This window comes from Rhopilema esculentum, chromosome 15, assembly GCF_057945365.1.
Source record: "Rhopilema esculentum isolate cy_ngs chromosome 15, ASM5794536v1, whole genome shotgun sequence".
NCBI lineage: Eukaryota > Metazoa > Cnidaria > Scyphozoa > Rhizostomeae > Rhizostomatidae > Rhopilema > Rhopilema esculentum.
The window spans coordinates 9,873,018-9,890,767 of NC_142829.1; the positions used below are offsets into that span (position 1 = coordinate 9,873,018).

Consider the following 17,750-nt stretch of genomic DNA (forward strand, 5'->3'; position numbering starts at 1 on the left):
ACCAAACGTCACGTGGACATGATACTTTGCTGACCAGCAATGTAATTTTCGTGCCTGCGCATGCGCGTGCCTGCGCGCCGCCCGATCGCAATGAAAGCCTGAACCCAAAACATACCATAGGTCCTCGAATAAGCCCTTGGGGGAACTTTTTGAAAAAAATTATTTGAATGAGGGCTTATTCGGGAGGGGGGTTACTCGAAGGTGGGGGCTTATTTAGCAAATCACAAAAATATTATGAAGGAAAATTTTCTTCCCCTGTTTGATGTATGCTGAAAAATGCAAACAGATCTTGACAAAAAACGGAGATTTTCCTTTTATTCATTGGTCGTTATTTCTCGCCAAATCAAAATTCAAAGCATGTTTCTTCCAGTCTCGGCGGATCCAAAGACAAAAATTTAATGTGCATTAAGCACGGGCCATGCGAGAGCCTTTTACAAAATTACAGGCCATGGGTAGTCAGAAGGATGAAGTCGATCTTTTCGAATGCTCGATTTCAGAAGACGACATGGCCCAAGAAGATATTTTAGAATGAATGATTCATGACAATGACAATTAAAATGATGTAGATAACAAGTAAAAATGTAATATTGTAGTAATAATGATGTAGATTTTATTCGCAAAAAACAAGCAAATAGTCTACCACTGAAAATGGTTTTTGTTACAAAATATTTATCGAGCCCTCTCTTTCAATTTAGCCCCCTTTCTTATAAGCCCCCCTTAAAAGTGCTGAAAAACAATGAGCCAATGGTCTTGAAAGATAATTTACGTTAGCTCTTGTCGACAATTTGGGATGAAAGAGATGAACTGGTCTCAAACCCTCAATGAGCTGGCTCTTCCCAGGGGCATACGCAGTTTCTGCCATCTTAGTTGCAAAATTAAGGGCCTCCAATAAAAAGGGAGTCCTAAACAATTTTTTGTATTGTGGGCTTTTTGGCTATTTACTCTTTTCCATGAGAACAGTTTTTCAAAAACACAAGTCTCAAAATTGGCCTCGCTCATTTTGTTGGCAAATAAAATGGTGCCTGAATGCTAGAAATTGCTCTTCTTGCACCCTAAAAATATAAGAAAAAATTAAGAACAATCCAGCTTCAAAGTTTTGGAAAAATTAAGAACTGTCTGCCTGAACTTCAAGTTAATGGTTCCTATTATAAGAGGGGGCTTTACTAAAAGGCTTCCTAAAGCCAATCCAAAATCCTTCAGCAACTAGTGTTGCTTACACAAGACACACTCAGTCTGTTTTTGTTAATTCGGGTTATTTTACCTCAAATCTTACCCAACTGAAATGCTTTCGGAAAGGCTTTAGTTCAAGGAATCTGAGGAAGATAACTTTCTCAAAACTTTACTTAGAACAGAAAAGCTTGACACCATCTTAGCAACCTTATTTAAACAAAGTCTCCGTTCATGTTTGTTTAGAATGTAGATATCATGCGAAAGTTGTGGTAAGATATCCTATAATTCCATACCGAAAAACTGTTTCTAAGTAAGCTACTTTATGATAACTTTATGATTTTTTTGAAAAACATTTCATATAAATATGATACATTTACTGTTGGCTATTTCCTCTGCTTTTTAGAGGTTCTAAAAGGCATGGTTTCAAAAGTTTTCCCAATAACTAGAACCAGTGGCGTACCCAAGGGAGGGAATAGGGGGGTCCGGACCCCCCTACTTTTCTAAAATATGATCCTCGAGATTTGTCCAAAAATGATGTAAAACTCATTTAGGGGGGGGGGGGTGTAGTATACTGTATGCTTGTGTCAATAACAATTGTAAAATACTTTGCTATTTACCGTAGCTAACATTAATGAAAAGATGGAGGGAACTTTTGCAAAAAGGGCGTTTTCCGCATTTGCGAGTGTCTGAAGGGCGAGGTCCAAAAAAAATCTGGGGGCTCCGCCCCAGACTTCCCCACTGCTGCGGCCCTGGCTACGCCACTGACCAGAACCTCTTTTTCTCCATAGAGCTCACTTAGCTCCGCAGTCATCCCACGAAATTTCTACGGGCCCCGAGTGTCTCACAAAATGTCTCATTGTTTAGCTTGATCTAAAGATATCATAAAGAGAACTATTCTAAAATCTTCTCCAAAGGCTTCCATTATATACACCTATATTACATACATCTAGAAAAGAATTACCCTTTAAAACCTGAATTTGAATAATTTTACACCCTAAAAATGCTATGCCTTTTCTGTCAAGTTCTTCATACGCTCGCCTTGATCGCACACTTTGTTGTCGATTACCTGTCCATCAACATCATTGTCATCTCTTCTTTTCCCATGAGATACCCGTGAGATGTTCAATGCTAAAAGGAAATTGCAAAGATTAGTTTGTAGGGTGGAAATCCGAAAGCTCGTATTTTTTGTGCAGCTGAGCAAAGGGGGCTTCCGTCGATAATTCTGGCTATTTAGTCTCAGTTTGGACTTGCTAGATTATCATTTAGCCTTTTCGGTTCACAGAGAAGATAAAAACGTGTCAACTTGATTAATGCTGTATCAAGGTTATGTAAGGATAGAATGTAGGCCTAATAACATTACGGGAATAATCGAAAATGTATTTAATCAAAAGTTCTAGTAATATCTGGAAAGAGTGTATTTGCAACGCGTGTGACCCATATGTTGCTAATATGTATAGGTCACTTAAGATGCAGGGAACAAAATTGTCATTTCTCCGATTTTGTCCTTCTGAAACCAACGCCGATGCATGAGCCACTTATGCTACATTATGTTTACTTTAATCAAACGAATGTTGCCAAGAGAAATAAGCTGCAAAACCATGTACTTACTAGCTATAAAAGTTGGGAGAATGACAAGTCCGTGCAATAGACCGAGGCCCACTATTCCCAAAAACATCTTGAAGAAGATGCGGAAGATTTCCGACGATGAAAAACCAGTAACAAGCATTCCAAGAAACGTGCTGAAACCTGTCAACGAAAATACATGGAACGTCACTCTGAGAAGCTTATAGATAGGTAAATCTGTTTTATTAGCAATATCATGAAAACAGGTAGGTAGTTAGTTTGGCATTTATTCATAGAAGATATGATACAAAGGTTTGATTACCAAATACATAGCCAAAACATCAGCGAGAGATTGAGTTCGGCATTCGATAAAAACTGATTCGTTTTATTACATTATGTCACGCTCGATCTTAGAAAATGTCTAAGAAAATTTGGAACCTTACCTCCCATGAAAACGCTAGCACCAGTAGTTGTTAACGAGCCTATAATGCCGTTTTTCGCATCGTTTGCATCCGATGTGACGTAAGCATGCGCAACATGGGCACTGTAATCGACGCAGAAGCCTATAGCCATAGTGAGAATGATCATTGAAATGCTATTCAAGGAAACACTCCATAATGCCATCATACCCATAAGCTCAAAAATCAAGGCTGTAAAACTGACAACCATAAGCAGGAGAATTCCCGGATGCAGTAGAAAGGGTGCGGTCATTATCAAGACAGTAATGCCGCAGACAACGACGTTTCGAGTTGTCTCTGGTACAATAAGGACGTATTGCTCGAAATATAGAAATGCAACTGCTGCTGCGTATGCCTTCATTGAGGTTTTTTTGTCTAATGCTTCTCGAAGGTTTAACATGCAATCTTTGCTCTTGCTAGAATCGTCTGTATTTTTCATAAAAACGTGAATCCGCGTGGCTAAAATCTGTCTTCTGTCACTGGAAAATTTTATGTCAGAAGCATACTGTTTGTTTCTGGGAATTAGAAGGAACTCTCCAAGTGACGTCAGGAAATCGCTGCCAATAGTGCTCTTATTGTGAGATTTTGACCAGACTCTAAACTCTCTGAGCCAATCAATAGACTGTTGCAGCATTGTTGAATGGCTTTTTATGGCCAATGTACTTATTTTAGAATACTCTATCTGATTCTCTTCAGTATCAAGTCGAAATGCTCCTGGAACGACAATGCTAATTGGGATCGGGTCAGCAAAGTATTCCTTTTCCTTGTCAAGAAACTGAATGTATTGTGAGCCGTCCTTACCAAGCATTCTTAAATTGAATGTTTCAGTAATGCTCAAGGCACCAATGATCCCGGCGGCGAGGAGACCAAAACTGCCCAAGATGACAAGAAGTTTGCCAACTCTGTGAGTTAAAATTCGACCAAGCATGTTCATGATCTAAATCAAAAAAGAAGAAACGTTACTCAATACTATAGAATTTTTCTTTGAGAGTTGATGATATTTCCATTTTTAAAGGCGATATTTTTAAATAAATTTTGGAGCACCAGAATTGCATCTGAGTAAAGTGGTCTCGTTTTTTCAATGTTTAATCGCGTCTGGATAAAGAAAAATATTTCAAAAGATTGTAAATTTCGAATGCAACGTTTAGTGTCAGTTTTCTACCCAACAAAGAATTGTTGCTAAAATACAAGCAAAAGACGGGCGGGGGGGGGGGGGGGGGGACAGCCCATTTTTAAATATCATAAGTTTGATTTTGGAGGATTTGCTCTCTCATTGCTGGGAGTTAATTACCTGTTGGCAAACTACTCAACGAAAGAGCATATCTAGTCAGGGAAAGGCAATTTAAAGTTTATTTTTCCACAAGGACTGATGCATTTGTTGTGACCATATGAGGTATGTGACCAATGAAGTGATGCAAAAGTGAATAAATAGAACGAAAAAGAACAGCTTTAGTTTTTTCTGTTCAGTTTTTTTAAGCTCTTTTCAATCGATTTGTCCTTTATAATAGTCAATGTTTATTAGTTATTGATATTGTAAATTAATTTGAGTTAAAACAGGCCATCTCAGTTGTACAGCTGCCTTAGATTCAACCTGTCTAATTAAAGATATGATGTACATACTGTATGAACTAGCAAGACCAACCTTAACTAGGATTAGATAAACCTTGATCATAAAATATTTCGATGATATTTTTACAACAAAGTCATTATTCCTTGTCTTGGAAAATGGATGTCTAGTTCAACTTACCATCGGTACCATAGCCTAGGAATTAGAAAGTCGAAGCAGTTTGAAGAGAAAGGGGTGCCTGGCAAAAATTCTCTTCCTTTTCTTTTTTCCTTGGCTCAGGTGCCTTGGGCAAGTCTTCCGACAAAATGTACTGCAACATTGAACTTAATTTAAAGGCCCAAGTAATTATTCACAGCTCACTTTTGCGCTGTCAATCTAAAGGCAATTACTTTCTATTTGATAGAAAAGCTTGATCCTTTACGAATTTTCATGCTAATTGAAACTGGTAAGGGTACACAAGCAATGGTTTAGGGGAAAGAGATAAGGATAAACTGTTATTTGTTAAGTTGTAGAGTTTCCGACTTTTTACATTTTGAGTAGACTAGTCTGTAACTACATAAGATGTAGTTTTGGTTTTCATCTAGCGGCTCAATCGAAGCCTCCCTTAGAGATTTTGTACCACTTCGATTGATATTAAAACTCTTCTGCCTCAGTGTGTAAGCAATTACTATACATTTTAAAACTGGCTAATGGCGGTCGTCATACAACGTTTCGCTCACAAAAGGGGGCGCTTATTGGAGAAGGGCGCTCATTGGAGCTCATTAGAGAGTATACGGTGTTCATAAGAGTGCATTCTTCTAAATGGTTTAAAAAGACATTAGTTAAAAATGGTACTTACAAGAGAAGAAAATTGCTGTTTTGTGCTTACAATCAACCCTGTTTCTGCATCGATTTTGAAGTCAGCCTTTCTTAACAATGGAATTATATCCCATCTACCAGCTTTGATTCTTTTAATATCAAAAACCAAAAATGCCACGAAAAACGTCATTATCATCAAATACGAGAATGTGAGTCCAACCGCAGCGAAGGCGCAGAAGTATTGGATCGCTGGGAAGGCGCTGGTTGTGCTCACCGCAAAGGCAACAAGGTCTGTGAGTGTTGTCATAGTAACGGTGCCTCCAACTCGCCCAAGGACCTTTGCAATGATTTCTCTGGTAGGTAGGTTAAAGTCAGTCCGGTCTAGTTCGTCCAGAATTATAAACATGTCATCAATAGCAACTCCCAAAATCAGGAAGGGCAATATACCAACCATGGCAAGAAACTTCACTCCGCAGATAATCAATAGCCCAAATGAGCTACCGATTCCCATGGTAACAGCTAAGAGTCCAGCCATTCCTGCCAGTCCGTGTCCGGTCACTCGATTACGAAATCTTCCCAGTGACATGCATGTGAATGAGCACATAATTGTAAATGTTATTGTGATCAAAACTATGTCACCACTCGTACTCTCGTTGATCGAATCGTCAATACTTTTAAACGTAAAGTAATAGATATCGAAACCTTTCTTTTCAAATTTTGCTTTGACAGAGCCAATATACTTAAGAAACTTTCCTTCCCAGTCAAGAATACTTTCATATTCCTGGTCCGTTTTTGGAAATTTTGACGGGATGTCAATCCTAAGAGCTTGCGCTGAAATTATAGTACCATTGGGTGCTTTCTTCATGCTTCCAAGCATCGTGTGTATGTTTGCTGATAATGGCCTTCCATTTTTCATGATGTAGTCTGCATTTCTCATCAATTCATTAACTCTTCCGGCAATACTCCCATTGGCAATTTCACCCTGTGAGTATTTAAACAATTGAAAAGGATCTGTTCTCAGACACTGCGCTGTCGCTGCACTTAGCGAAGGTTGCTCACTTATGTTCCCTTTAATGCAAACTGTCTCAATGGCAGTGTTGTTGACAATGTCTTGCATCAGTTCCAGACCAGCTTCAAAAGCTTCTCTTGTGAGCATATTTCTTGCATCCTTTCTTGAAATGATGACCTGCAAGAAGGATATTATAATGGCAGAGAGGAAACTGCATGGAGTCGTGCAAGAAATCTACCCTACTTGATAACTTTTTCAATCAACTACTTCAAAAACAAAGATTTACTTTGCCTTTCTATTACGGTTAAAAAAGGCTTTTGAATTTGAGAAATTAGGCGATCGATAAACATTTCCTTCAAGCTTCCAACAGCCTGAACCTTTTATTTGCCTGCTGTAGATTAGTTCTTGACAGGACTAGCAAAAATAAATTTTATTATCTATTGAATATTTGTAAGTCAGTTATTTTGTTTACTTTAAAGCTTTTGGTTGAGTATGTTGATGTTTCAAAATATTTCCATTTATCTATGTTTTCCCCCATCTCGTCAAGAAAGCAATACCCTGTTGGTTTGGGTAGCGTTATTTTTGGGTTTTGACATTTTTTGAAAGTTGCGTAAAATTTGCATGTAATTTTGGGTTCAGCTTTGATCCCAAAAGTAAGTTTCGTATTACCTGTCATTTTGCTATTGTTGATACAATGAGCTGTTTCCCCATCGTTTAATTTTCATGACGTTACTGATTAAAAAAAATTGTTGTTTGATATCACTACGAGCAACAAGAACAACACGATCGTAAATGACACTATATTTTATCAAGTAGGCTTAATTGACCATATTCCGGCCTGCAGGTTGGACATTTACATATTTTCATAATAGACAGATGGCCGAAAGTTGTCAGACTTAACAACAGAGCTTCACAAAGTCAGTTTGCTCAATTGACTTCCGATGCTTTTAAACTCACATGAATAATGCGCGTTTGAACTATAAACAACTTGTCAGCTGCATCCAAATCGTTTTTGGCTCTGCTGTTTTTAGGAACGTATAACTTTTCAGTTCTGCTCTCGATTTTCAACCACAAGAATCCCCACCCAAAAGCACCTGTGAAAATGATGCACACAGCAATAACTGCCAATGGGTTGCCAGCTATGAAGTAGCCATATTTGAAGAAAAGTGTCTCCAAATTGTGATGAAACTTTGCTGCAATGCATATCCATCGATGCCAACAGGAAGCCATGGCGCCTTTCCTAGGGTAAATAAGAGTAACATCGGTATCGTTGCTGTTTCACGTATCCGAAGTTTGTAGGAATAAGTCCTATAAGCTCTTCTCAACTGTAACTGAAACATTATGCTCAATGTGTAAAACAGGGTTGCTATAAATCGATAAATGATCGCATTAAATGTGAAACTCAGGGAAAGGCACAACAGAGCAGCGAATACTGTTCTGTTGATGCGGCATCGGATTGAGTACAACAGAGAGGGAAATTCTAATTATGTAGCATGTAACACATCATGTTACACTAGATGTTTGCAGACGTTTGTCGATATTAAAGAGCGTCTCTAAGCAAAACAGAAGCAGAACATCAAATACACCTCTCCTAATGAAGAATCTTTCGAGTTGACCAAGTAGCTAACAAGTCATCATTCAGAACACATTAATATAAGGTTTGGATAAAATGCTAAATAATCTAGAATACAGCAGTCTTAAGTCCTCTTTCCTCCCCTTTACCTGTTCTAATCTGTAAGAAATTGAATAGTATTAAACTGTCCAAGTTTGTCTTCAGTTGATTAAGTTATAAAGTTTGCAATCCCACAACTCGCTTCTACAATCGCCTTGTCTTCAAACGTTGCTATCAAGATTCGTTTTTAGATAAAAACCTGTGCTGTATAAAGGCACCGATGGTGTTTGTCACACGAAAACAGCTGATTTGCTCAATTAGCCCAAAAACTCCAACATAAGCGTGGTCTAGCAGTTTCCAAATCAATTTATTAAAGTTACCATCATGCCTGAAAGTGAAACAGGTAGAATTTCAGCTTCTTTTACGAATAACTGCGTTGATTAGGGGATCTATCCTGAAGCTACAGCAAGTGAATACTTGCTTTAAAATAGAGCATAGTGCGGAAATGATGAAATGTAGTGCAAATAGCAGCTGCATTTTTGCAACGTGACAAATGTCACTTGTGAATAGAGGTTGACAATTAACCACCCCCCCCCCTTAAGGGTTTTGTTTTAGTTTTTTGGCAAGCATTAGTTAAGATGTTACTCTTGTTAATCTAGCTTGGTAAATTGAAGATATTTCAGGACTGTTGTTGAATGTTTTTTTTATTTTGTTACTAGAATGAAATACGGGATCCTTATGAAGGAAAGACGATACCAACAGAGTTCTGACAACCAACCAAGCATCGACAGAGCGGATGTTGCTGGATAATAAAGAGAATCAAAGGGGATTGCAGAAGAGAATCCAGAGGGGCAGTTCTGCAAAAATCATTTTCTGAAGAAATTGGCCCCATACTTTCAATTACGACCACCTCCCCCCAAATAACTTCCTTCTCGCTACGGTTCTATCTACACATGGTTCTGTAGTTTTCATGGGCAGAAGTCTTAATTGCAGTAATCTTATATCTTCCCTAGGTCAGTCTGATTGACACAGAGCACTTTCAAGGTAAAATAAGCGCGCTCTGTAGGTGTCCAAAGCTTGTAAAATTACATGGCAACAAGCAAAACTTCTGCTTATCTTTCTGTACCCTATCATAAGCCGGTGGTCCTTGTAATCACTTATCTTCATATATTTGCTTGATGTGTACTGGCCTAGCATGTCATGATGACACTCGTAGACAAATTGCTCGAAAGTACTTTCATGAAAGGTCTTGGCTGGGGCGAAAAAGGTTGGGGTGAAATGTGTTTGTCCCCTTCTTGCCTTCAATGATCAAAAACTACCCATACGATTTGCAAAAAGAAAACAAGGCGTGGCCTTGGTATGGCCTAGGTTGCCTTGTTTGTTTGTTCCCATGCTAAATTCCTTTCTTTTCAGGAACCTCCCTACAATCGTCAAGCGCCTTATTTTTCAAAATATTGCCCTAATTACTTTGGAAAGCACAGTAATGACTACTTTTAGTTAGATTTTAGCTTAAATTTGTGTTCTGATATTATTGGAACGATTCGTTTTTACATAATGACCAGGGACGGATCTAAGCAACAATGATTGGGGGGAGGGGGGGAGGTGTTAGACACTAATTTTGGTGCCACACCCTTCAGGTCACTTGTAAATTATGGAAACGCCCATTTTAAAATTCTAACTTTAAGATAAGTTTTTAACTTTAAGGTAAAGACGATAAGAAGCAGTGGCGTAGCCAGGTTTGGAAGATTGAAAGGGCAAAGAGGAGAAAATGTTTGACACCCTTAAGAATTAAGGAAAATACCCCATTTTGCAAAAGCGTTTAGAAAAGCTGTGGCTTTTTTACTTGGCAATTTTGCTTTATACAACGTCATATCTGGCTTTTTGTAGCTGACCCCATTCTACAACTGCCTATTTCCTTGACAATTTATCTAACGTTTACATTCTGAATTGTGTAAGGCGAGGAAGCACTACGTGTAAAAACTGATTCTCCACAGTTTTAATCAAATATCTAAAAATAACAAACAGGATTCAAATGTTTTAAACTAATTCCGTTCTCTTTGGAGCAAAATCCCCGACAAGCATTTCAGAATCCAATTTTTTTAAGGATTGAAGCGCTTTAGCATTTTAGTTTCTATTTTATCGGGATTGTCTAAAGAACGTGAAAGACTTTTCTATTTAAATCCTATAACGTGGAATTAATTGTTGAACATTCTGTAGAGTTATAAAGGAGGGTCCCTGTGGGAGCGAAGCGAGCAGAAAATTTTTGCGACGACGCCCTTCAGATTAGCTTGAAATACATTTCAGAATATTTCTTACAGCCGTTTGCAGTCTTTAAAAACGTTTAAATATTGTCCAAAATATAAAGTCCACCTTTAAGGTACTAATTCTATTGCAAATTTGCATTTTTCTCAGACACCGACTTTCTGAGCGGCCGCTCCCCTTGCCTCCCCCCGCTACGCTACTGAGAAGAAGATAAGTACTGATATTAAGGAGATAAATAAAGTAAAATCTTGGCGTTAATTTGTTACTGCTGACTACCAAAAATTTTTTTACCGAATGGAACCAAATTTACCGAAGGAGACAGAAATATTGGGGGGGGGGGGGGTATCGCACCCCCTACAACATTTATCATCCGTCTGTTTTTTATCTACAGTGTTGCGAGTTTAATTATCAGTGGAGACTCAAAATGTCATTTTCAGACGACGTTCCAGGTAAGTTCAATGTCCAGTAACTTTGTAACACAGATGTAGAGTTTAACCATGTTTTCCCAGTGGCGTGTAAAAAGAAGTCTCAAACCGGGGGGTAACCGTTTCTAATTTTTGATATTTTTAAGAACTGTCTTGCAATGGCTTGTTTTTCTTTGCAAAGCATTATACTCATTGGCAGGCCAAAGGTTTGAATGAATGCAAAGGTAAGATCTGTAGAAAAGAAAGTTAAAGAACATTAAAATATAATGTAATGGAGTTCCTTGATAGCTGAAAAAATATATTCTTTTGAAGAGGAGCCCCTCCTGCTTTTCTCTTCCACCTTGCCTGCAATCTTCAAATTCATCCTGATTTATCCAAATCAACACTTTTCATTCCATGTAATTGTTGTCTTATTCTACATTAAGATTGAAATAAATTAGCTTGAATCTATTTTCGGTATAGTTCCAGGTATCTTTATTGTTGTGATCGCGGTACTGTGAAAAATAAAAAGATATAATACGAAACAAAACTGTGAAACGCAGCATTATCCAAAACGCTGAATCCCGAGAGTTCTACGAGAATCCGCGTCATCTTGGTAACTTCAAGGGCCCTTCTGAGTACCAGTTGAGAACAATCAAAGGGAAGAATAAGAAGTATTAGATTTGACAGCCAATCTAAATCATTGATTGTATCATACTCTTAGAAGTGTTAGGCGAAGAGCAACTTCACTATGTTGCAAGAGTTATCTGCTCTTTAATTAATCTTGATCACAACATTTCACATAACATTCATTTTCGCATTTAGGCCTTCGATAGTATTTTCGCATCTGTCCAAATTCGCATCTAATGAGGTATCACAGAGACCTCTGCTTTTAGGTTTATGAAACTATGCCATCTATTGCGATGCAGTTAAATAGATTTTATGCTCCTGAGAATCGCATATAAAGATTCCTGAGTTCCAGGTTCGAAACTTTGCTGAAAATGATAGATTTATAACGATACATGATAAAACATGCAAGGAAATTTCCATACAGTGAAATGTGGCCTATGCAAGAGAAATCCAGATGGTGACCGTGGGTGTGGCCTTGGGTGTGTCTTCTAGACGTTCCATACATCACAGCCTCCCTTTACTACTTTCTAGGACGTAATCCATATATACTTTTAAGCAAGTGTCTTTATTACATATTTTTGTATATATGTAAACACAGTTAATCATGGTACCCCGATAAATAGAACAGCGTATTTGGCATTCTTTTCCAGATGACAATTAAAAACAAATTTTGTACAGCAATGAAAGAGTAAGGTGATAATTTTGAAAAACGTAGTTTGTGACTGCAGACTTTGCAAACAAATCAAAAGCGATACAGAAAAATCTATTACGCATCATTAATGAATTCTCATTTGCAGAAAACCTAACCATCGTTTTCTTATGATTTTGGAGATGGGAGCCGATCCTAAAACGTGGATTCTTACACATTAAAATTCGGAGGAATTTCCGAATATTTTCCCTTGTGCTTTGATCATTGATGTTTGGCCATTGGCGTGTACTATTGTCAAATGATAAGGAACTTTTATTTTCTTTATCCAGTTCTTTATCTATATCTAAGAATGACAGGATTTTGTTAATGGGAAAGTTTGCTTTCTCAGGTCATCCAGCGGTTTCATGTAACAATCACGCAGGGCCTTGTTTATAAAATACATTCAACATTGAAATATAGTAATTTCACTTGCGTAGAATTATCTTTATCTAACTGCATTATCTCTCGACAAAACATTTCATAGGCTGCATTTAGATGACACACAAGACTGCCTGAAACACTTTTTACCGTGCACCCATTTGCCAGTTGTGGGAAGGTATCGATGACTCATCTTACATGTTCGATGAACAATTGAAGCATTTTCTACTGTCTTCAATTTAATGCTTGCAAAGCTAAAACGTGAACCCGTTAATTTAATTTAACTCCATGTCTGAAACGGCACATCATGTTTACAGCTGCCCATAAAAGAACATTGTTTGGAGACAACTAGGGGCTACGACTCACCCAGCCTCTTCACTTTTTCGGCTATTCGCAGTTATAAACTTCTTGCAGATAAAAGAACATTGCTACTTTTGCAAACTGCCCTTTATTAAGTGCATACTTCGGCAAACTTACCCCCCTCCCCTTTAAATATCTCGAGGCACATTAACTCTTCATTCAAGAAAAAAAATTTGCTGATCTCTGGATCTTCCAGAGAAGAATATATCGCTCCACATCCTTTTAGCAATGTGTAACAAGACGTTCTCAATGATCTTCTTATTTCAACATTTATATTTTTACAGCTACATTTTATGAAACGTTTCTAAGATTACTAACATGAGAGAAATTGCTTTTTGTTCGAATTTATAATCTGGGGTGCAAATTGGTTTATCACTGTTTTTTTGGTGGTGGCAAATCGAGCCCTGGGTTCTGTGATAAAGAGCGTTTTCATAATGAAGTGCGCTGTTATGAAAAATGTTCAACAGTGACAAAGTAAAAACTTTTGCAGGTTGCAGCAATTAAATTGAAATGAGCACTGACAAGGCCATTTTAGAGAAGCGAAAATCTCAAAATTGCAACAGGGCCGTCACCAAAAATTTAATTACAATGACACAAAATTCATAAAACAAGATAAAGATTTGCTTGATATTATAGTTTTGTTTAATTTTGCTTTCTTAGAGTGATTACGTTGACGGACTCGATATTAATTTGACTCGATATGACAAACTAAAAATTCATTATGATCGACAAATTTGCGGTTAATACTGGCGTTTAATAACATGTCTCGTACTTTACAGACAAAACTCATCAATAGCACGGTCCCCCTTTTTTAATAACATAGTAATAAACTGACATGCGCAAAACACACGCATATTTCTGTAAGGAACTGTCTATTAAAAATCAACCCCTTCTCGTATACTTATGCAAAGATTGACGAAATTTAAAGAAACAGTGAACTAGACACCATGTTCACAAGGTTTTACTGGGTTTCAGTTGGTTTTATAGCGTTTACCTGAGTTTCGGTTGGTTTCACAGTGACGTACTTGGTTTTACTTGGGTTTTACGTAAATTGGCCTTATAGTGTTAGTGAAAATTGAACAATGCTGGCGTCTTTTCCCGTGCTGGTGGCCGTTTTAGTGCACACCAGAGATTTGAAGCAAGCTGAGAAGACATCATTCGACAAATGATAAAAACACAAAGGAACACACTTGCAAACCCAATTTTGGTTTCTAATTGCAACATATGCATGCACTTTATCATCCGTCTGTCTTTTATCTACAGTGTTGCGAGTTTAAATAACTTTTAAAACAAGCATCGCTGTGTCTACCTGCAGATTTGGTTAAAGTACCTGCAGCCATAGGACTTCACTTACCGTTTTGTTTGGTTTTTCTCCATTTCAACCCGGCTCTCCATTCTTGACCTAATTTCTTGACAAATTCATTACACTGTATCTGCCATACACTGTTGTTGTGCTTGGTCGAGCGAAGTGGCTTGTGAATCATACAGTGAACATTTCGCGTATGCAATCAACTGCTCCTCCTAGCAGGTCAAACGAATTAAATATTCATTTGACTAAAACAGAGGAAACAATAAGCATTTGAATATGTATTTTGTCGTCAAATGTTCTTTTAGATCCGGACAATCTGCCTGGCTTTTTTATTCTAATCTGTATCAAAATACAGCTGAGTTCGGTCTAATCTTCGGATTTGTTTGTAATAAAGATAAATTTTACAATAGTTCATGTTGTGCCTGCAAAACACTTCTATTCCTTGAAAAAGGGCTTCAAATATTTATCTCTCCTAATTAACCATCTCGCATAACTTATACATTCTACTTATAGCGTACTCCATGTATTTCAAAAAAGCATGCCCCGAGGCAGCACCACGGAAGGATCTGGGGAAGATGCGACACCCCCCCCCCTACATTAGTCAAATGGACCGTTTCTTGGAAGTCTGAGGAGAAATTGCTGGATGATTAGAATGGCAGATGACGCAAAGAAGTGGGAGTGTCTTATGAAGAGGGGGTGGTTAACAAAATGGCTCGATCAGGAAAAGTTTTACTTTGGGGTAGGTGTTAAGCCCCCTGACCCCAATTTCTATCCACTTCTCCACGGCTTGCACTATGTCTTGATAATGCATACGCTCGATTAAACTATGACTTTTTTAAACGTACAATGCCGCTACTAGGGGTGTCGTCCTAAGTAGAGTTAGAAAGGGGGCTGTACTGTGGGGAACATCTAGAAGCCACACACAAGAGCACACCCATGGCTACACTCTATATCCTTGATTTGTGTTAAAGGTTCTCTGTTGTTTATGTGAATCATTCAAACTATTCACAGACTCTAACATATACTGTCTTGCTAAAGGAGGCTGAGCCTCCAATATATATCTTTATTTTAACAAGGAAACTAAGCTATTTGTGCTGCATCGACGGAAAAACACACGAAACAACAACATTTTTGCCTCAACATTCTTATAAAGTTAATCTTAAAAATTAATGTATGATTCGCAATTCACTTGCTAGATATTCTTGCTACTAATATAAATCTGCTATTGTCATGTTCAGCGCCTATCTGCCTTTTTGCTTGAAATGGCAAGGCCTTCCAAGGATCCCAAAATTTTTTTTGGCAAACAAGCATTTCATTATAACTTAAACGTAAGGCATTGAACTTATAACCAAGGTACTGAACTGAAATAGGCACAGAATAAGGCAAATTTTGTGGATAGCTTCATCATGCAAGTCGTCGCGGTGCGGCACAATGTTAAGCACAAAATGTTTCATCGAATTTTTATCGAAAATCCTATCTGACTCTGATGGTTCAGTTTTTTGTCCTCTTTACAGCAAGTACAGTAGAAACGGGGGCTATATTGGCTGAATTATTTTTGCCAGTAGCTCTATCCCATCAACTGTATTTCGAAGGCTGCATGTTCTATGTCAACATGCATCTGATCCCTGATTTTATAATACGTCTTCATTCCATTTCTTGTTATTCTACCTTTCATTCTTCCTTTTAAGATTTAAAAGTTTGCCTTGCGTAAATTTATGCCCTGGCAATTTTTTTTTTTATGATAAAAGCTATCTATGATAAACTTCATTCTTATTAGTAGAACTTTATCGTTAGCTGTTATATTCTTACATGCTTCTTTTAATCTTACATGCTTCTGTGCTCTGTTTTTGTTCTTTGAGCGATATCTGTGTCTCTACGGCAAAGCCTTCAACTATTATGATCTAATCTACTGGTTATTAGTTCCCTTCTTCTAATAAACGTACTTCTAACCACAGATACTTGTTATTCTATTCCTTTCTTGATCAGTATGCTCACAGTTGTATTCTAATTTCCTGTTCTCCTTTTTTCCACTGATCTTGTTTTCATATTACGACTGATCTTGCCAATCTTCACGATTTTGGTTCTCTTTATATTGTTCTTATGTTAATGATATACTTCCGATTAAACGATGACTTTATCAATAAGTTGCTGTCCTGACCTTTTCTGTACTGAATATTCATTAACTTAACTTCCTAACTTCTAGAATCCGCTTTTTAACCCGCTGACTGTGAACCTTACTTAGACATTGTTAAACAGACTCTCTTCCACCATACAATCTGCATGAACCCTGAGTAAGAGTGGCCACAGCAGGCATCCCTCTAGTACCCATATCCAAAGTGTGTTGGATTTCGACTAATTTCTTGTAACTCTTCTTCTGGCCATCGACAGCATAGCGGTCAAATCTTTGATTGGCTGAGAGCTCTGTTCGCTACCATGTTCTAAGCCAATCAGTATACAGGATTCTCACAACAAAATCGCTTCGCAGCTAGAATTAGGCCCATTTTCGCCATTTCAGCGTGTTTTTACCACATTGTCTACAAAAGACATTGCACGCCTCTACAGAGCGAATTTCCACCTTATTTTTTGTCCAGTTCATCATCATGCGTTGCTATTTAACCTATATTGGCGCCACTGTTGCTATTTATCACTCAATCGCAAAGAATAATATAAAAAAACATCTCGCAAATGATCGCTAAATTTCGTGTCGAGATTCAGGTAAATTACGTTTTTACCTCTCCCCACCCAAAGCGCTTTAGACATTTTACATTTAGACAAAATCAATTATATACTCACCTTGAATCTAGGAATGGTTCATAATCCCGTCAAAGATGCACTCACTGTTCAGCCTTAGATTCGGCGGTGATCGCCAACGTAATTATCAAAACGGCACGAAGGCATTCATATTCACCCTCGAACTCAATAAATGTATCTTTGTCCTCTGGAATCAAGATTGATTTCATAAAAGTGAAAAATTTTCAACAACAGCCCAAAGTAATTTGAATCATGATTGTCCAAAGACAATTCACTATTATTACTAATTTTATGTGATGAAAATGGCGAATACACTCACGCGGTAAGACCGGGATCTAAAAAAAATTGAAAACGGTGAGAAAATTTCGAGGGTGCGTTATTATACAGTATAAAAATCTTAACATTGTAAATTAAACTGTCATCTTTCTATGCAAATGATTTGAGCATGAAGACCAAATATCCACATTAACATCAACGGATTGAATTTTTAGAGCCGTGATAAGATATTCATTAATGTTCGCAATTAAAGTCTGAAAGCAGACAAAATTGCATCAAAAATATCTTTTTTGCTCATCTTAACTCTTTAAACATTTCTTACAATTAAGGTATAGCATGCATTCTTCTCACCATTGCTAAAGCTGTTCCAAATTGGCTTTTCAAAAAGAGAAGAGTCAAGAAAAGAGGGGAGGAAGAAAAGAGAAGGCTTACTTCGTTACATAATCAAAATGAAAATTCCAAGTTATGTTTTATTCAAAATTTTTTCATTTGCATAACAAACCTGATCTGTCTAC

General features: G+C 37.6%; 1 protein-coding gene across 1 annotated transcript; it reads right to left on the minus strand.

Annotated features, from left to right (window-relative positions):
* Window positions 1-178: 178 nt before the first annotated feature.
* LOC135685191 (patched domain-containing protein 3-like) lies at window positions 179-14,412 on the minus strand. Its single transcript, XM_065201033.2, has 6 exons — window positions 14,254-14,412; window positions 7,523-7,805; window positions 5,597-6,742; window positions 3,177-4,128; window positions 2,779-2,916; window positions 179-2,298 (listed from the first exon to the last, which is right to left on the minus strand). The coding sequence occupies exons 1-6, from the start codon at window positions 14,292-14,294 to the stop codon at window positions 2,174-2,176; spliced, it is 2,685 nt and encodes an 894-aa protein (XP_065057105.2). The 5' UTR covers window positions 14,295-14,412; the 3' UTR covers window positions 179-2,173.
* Between the last annotated feature and the right edge of the window lie 3,338 nt (window positions 14,413-17,750).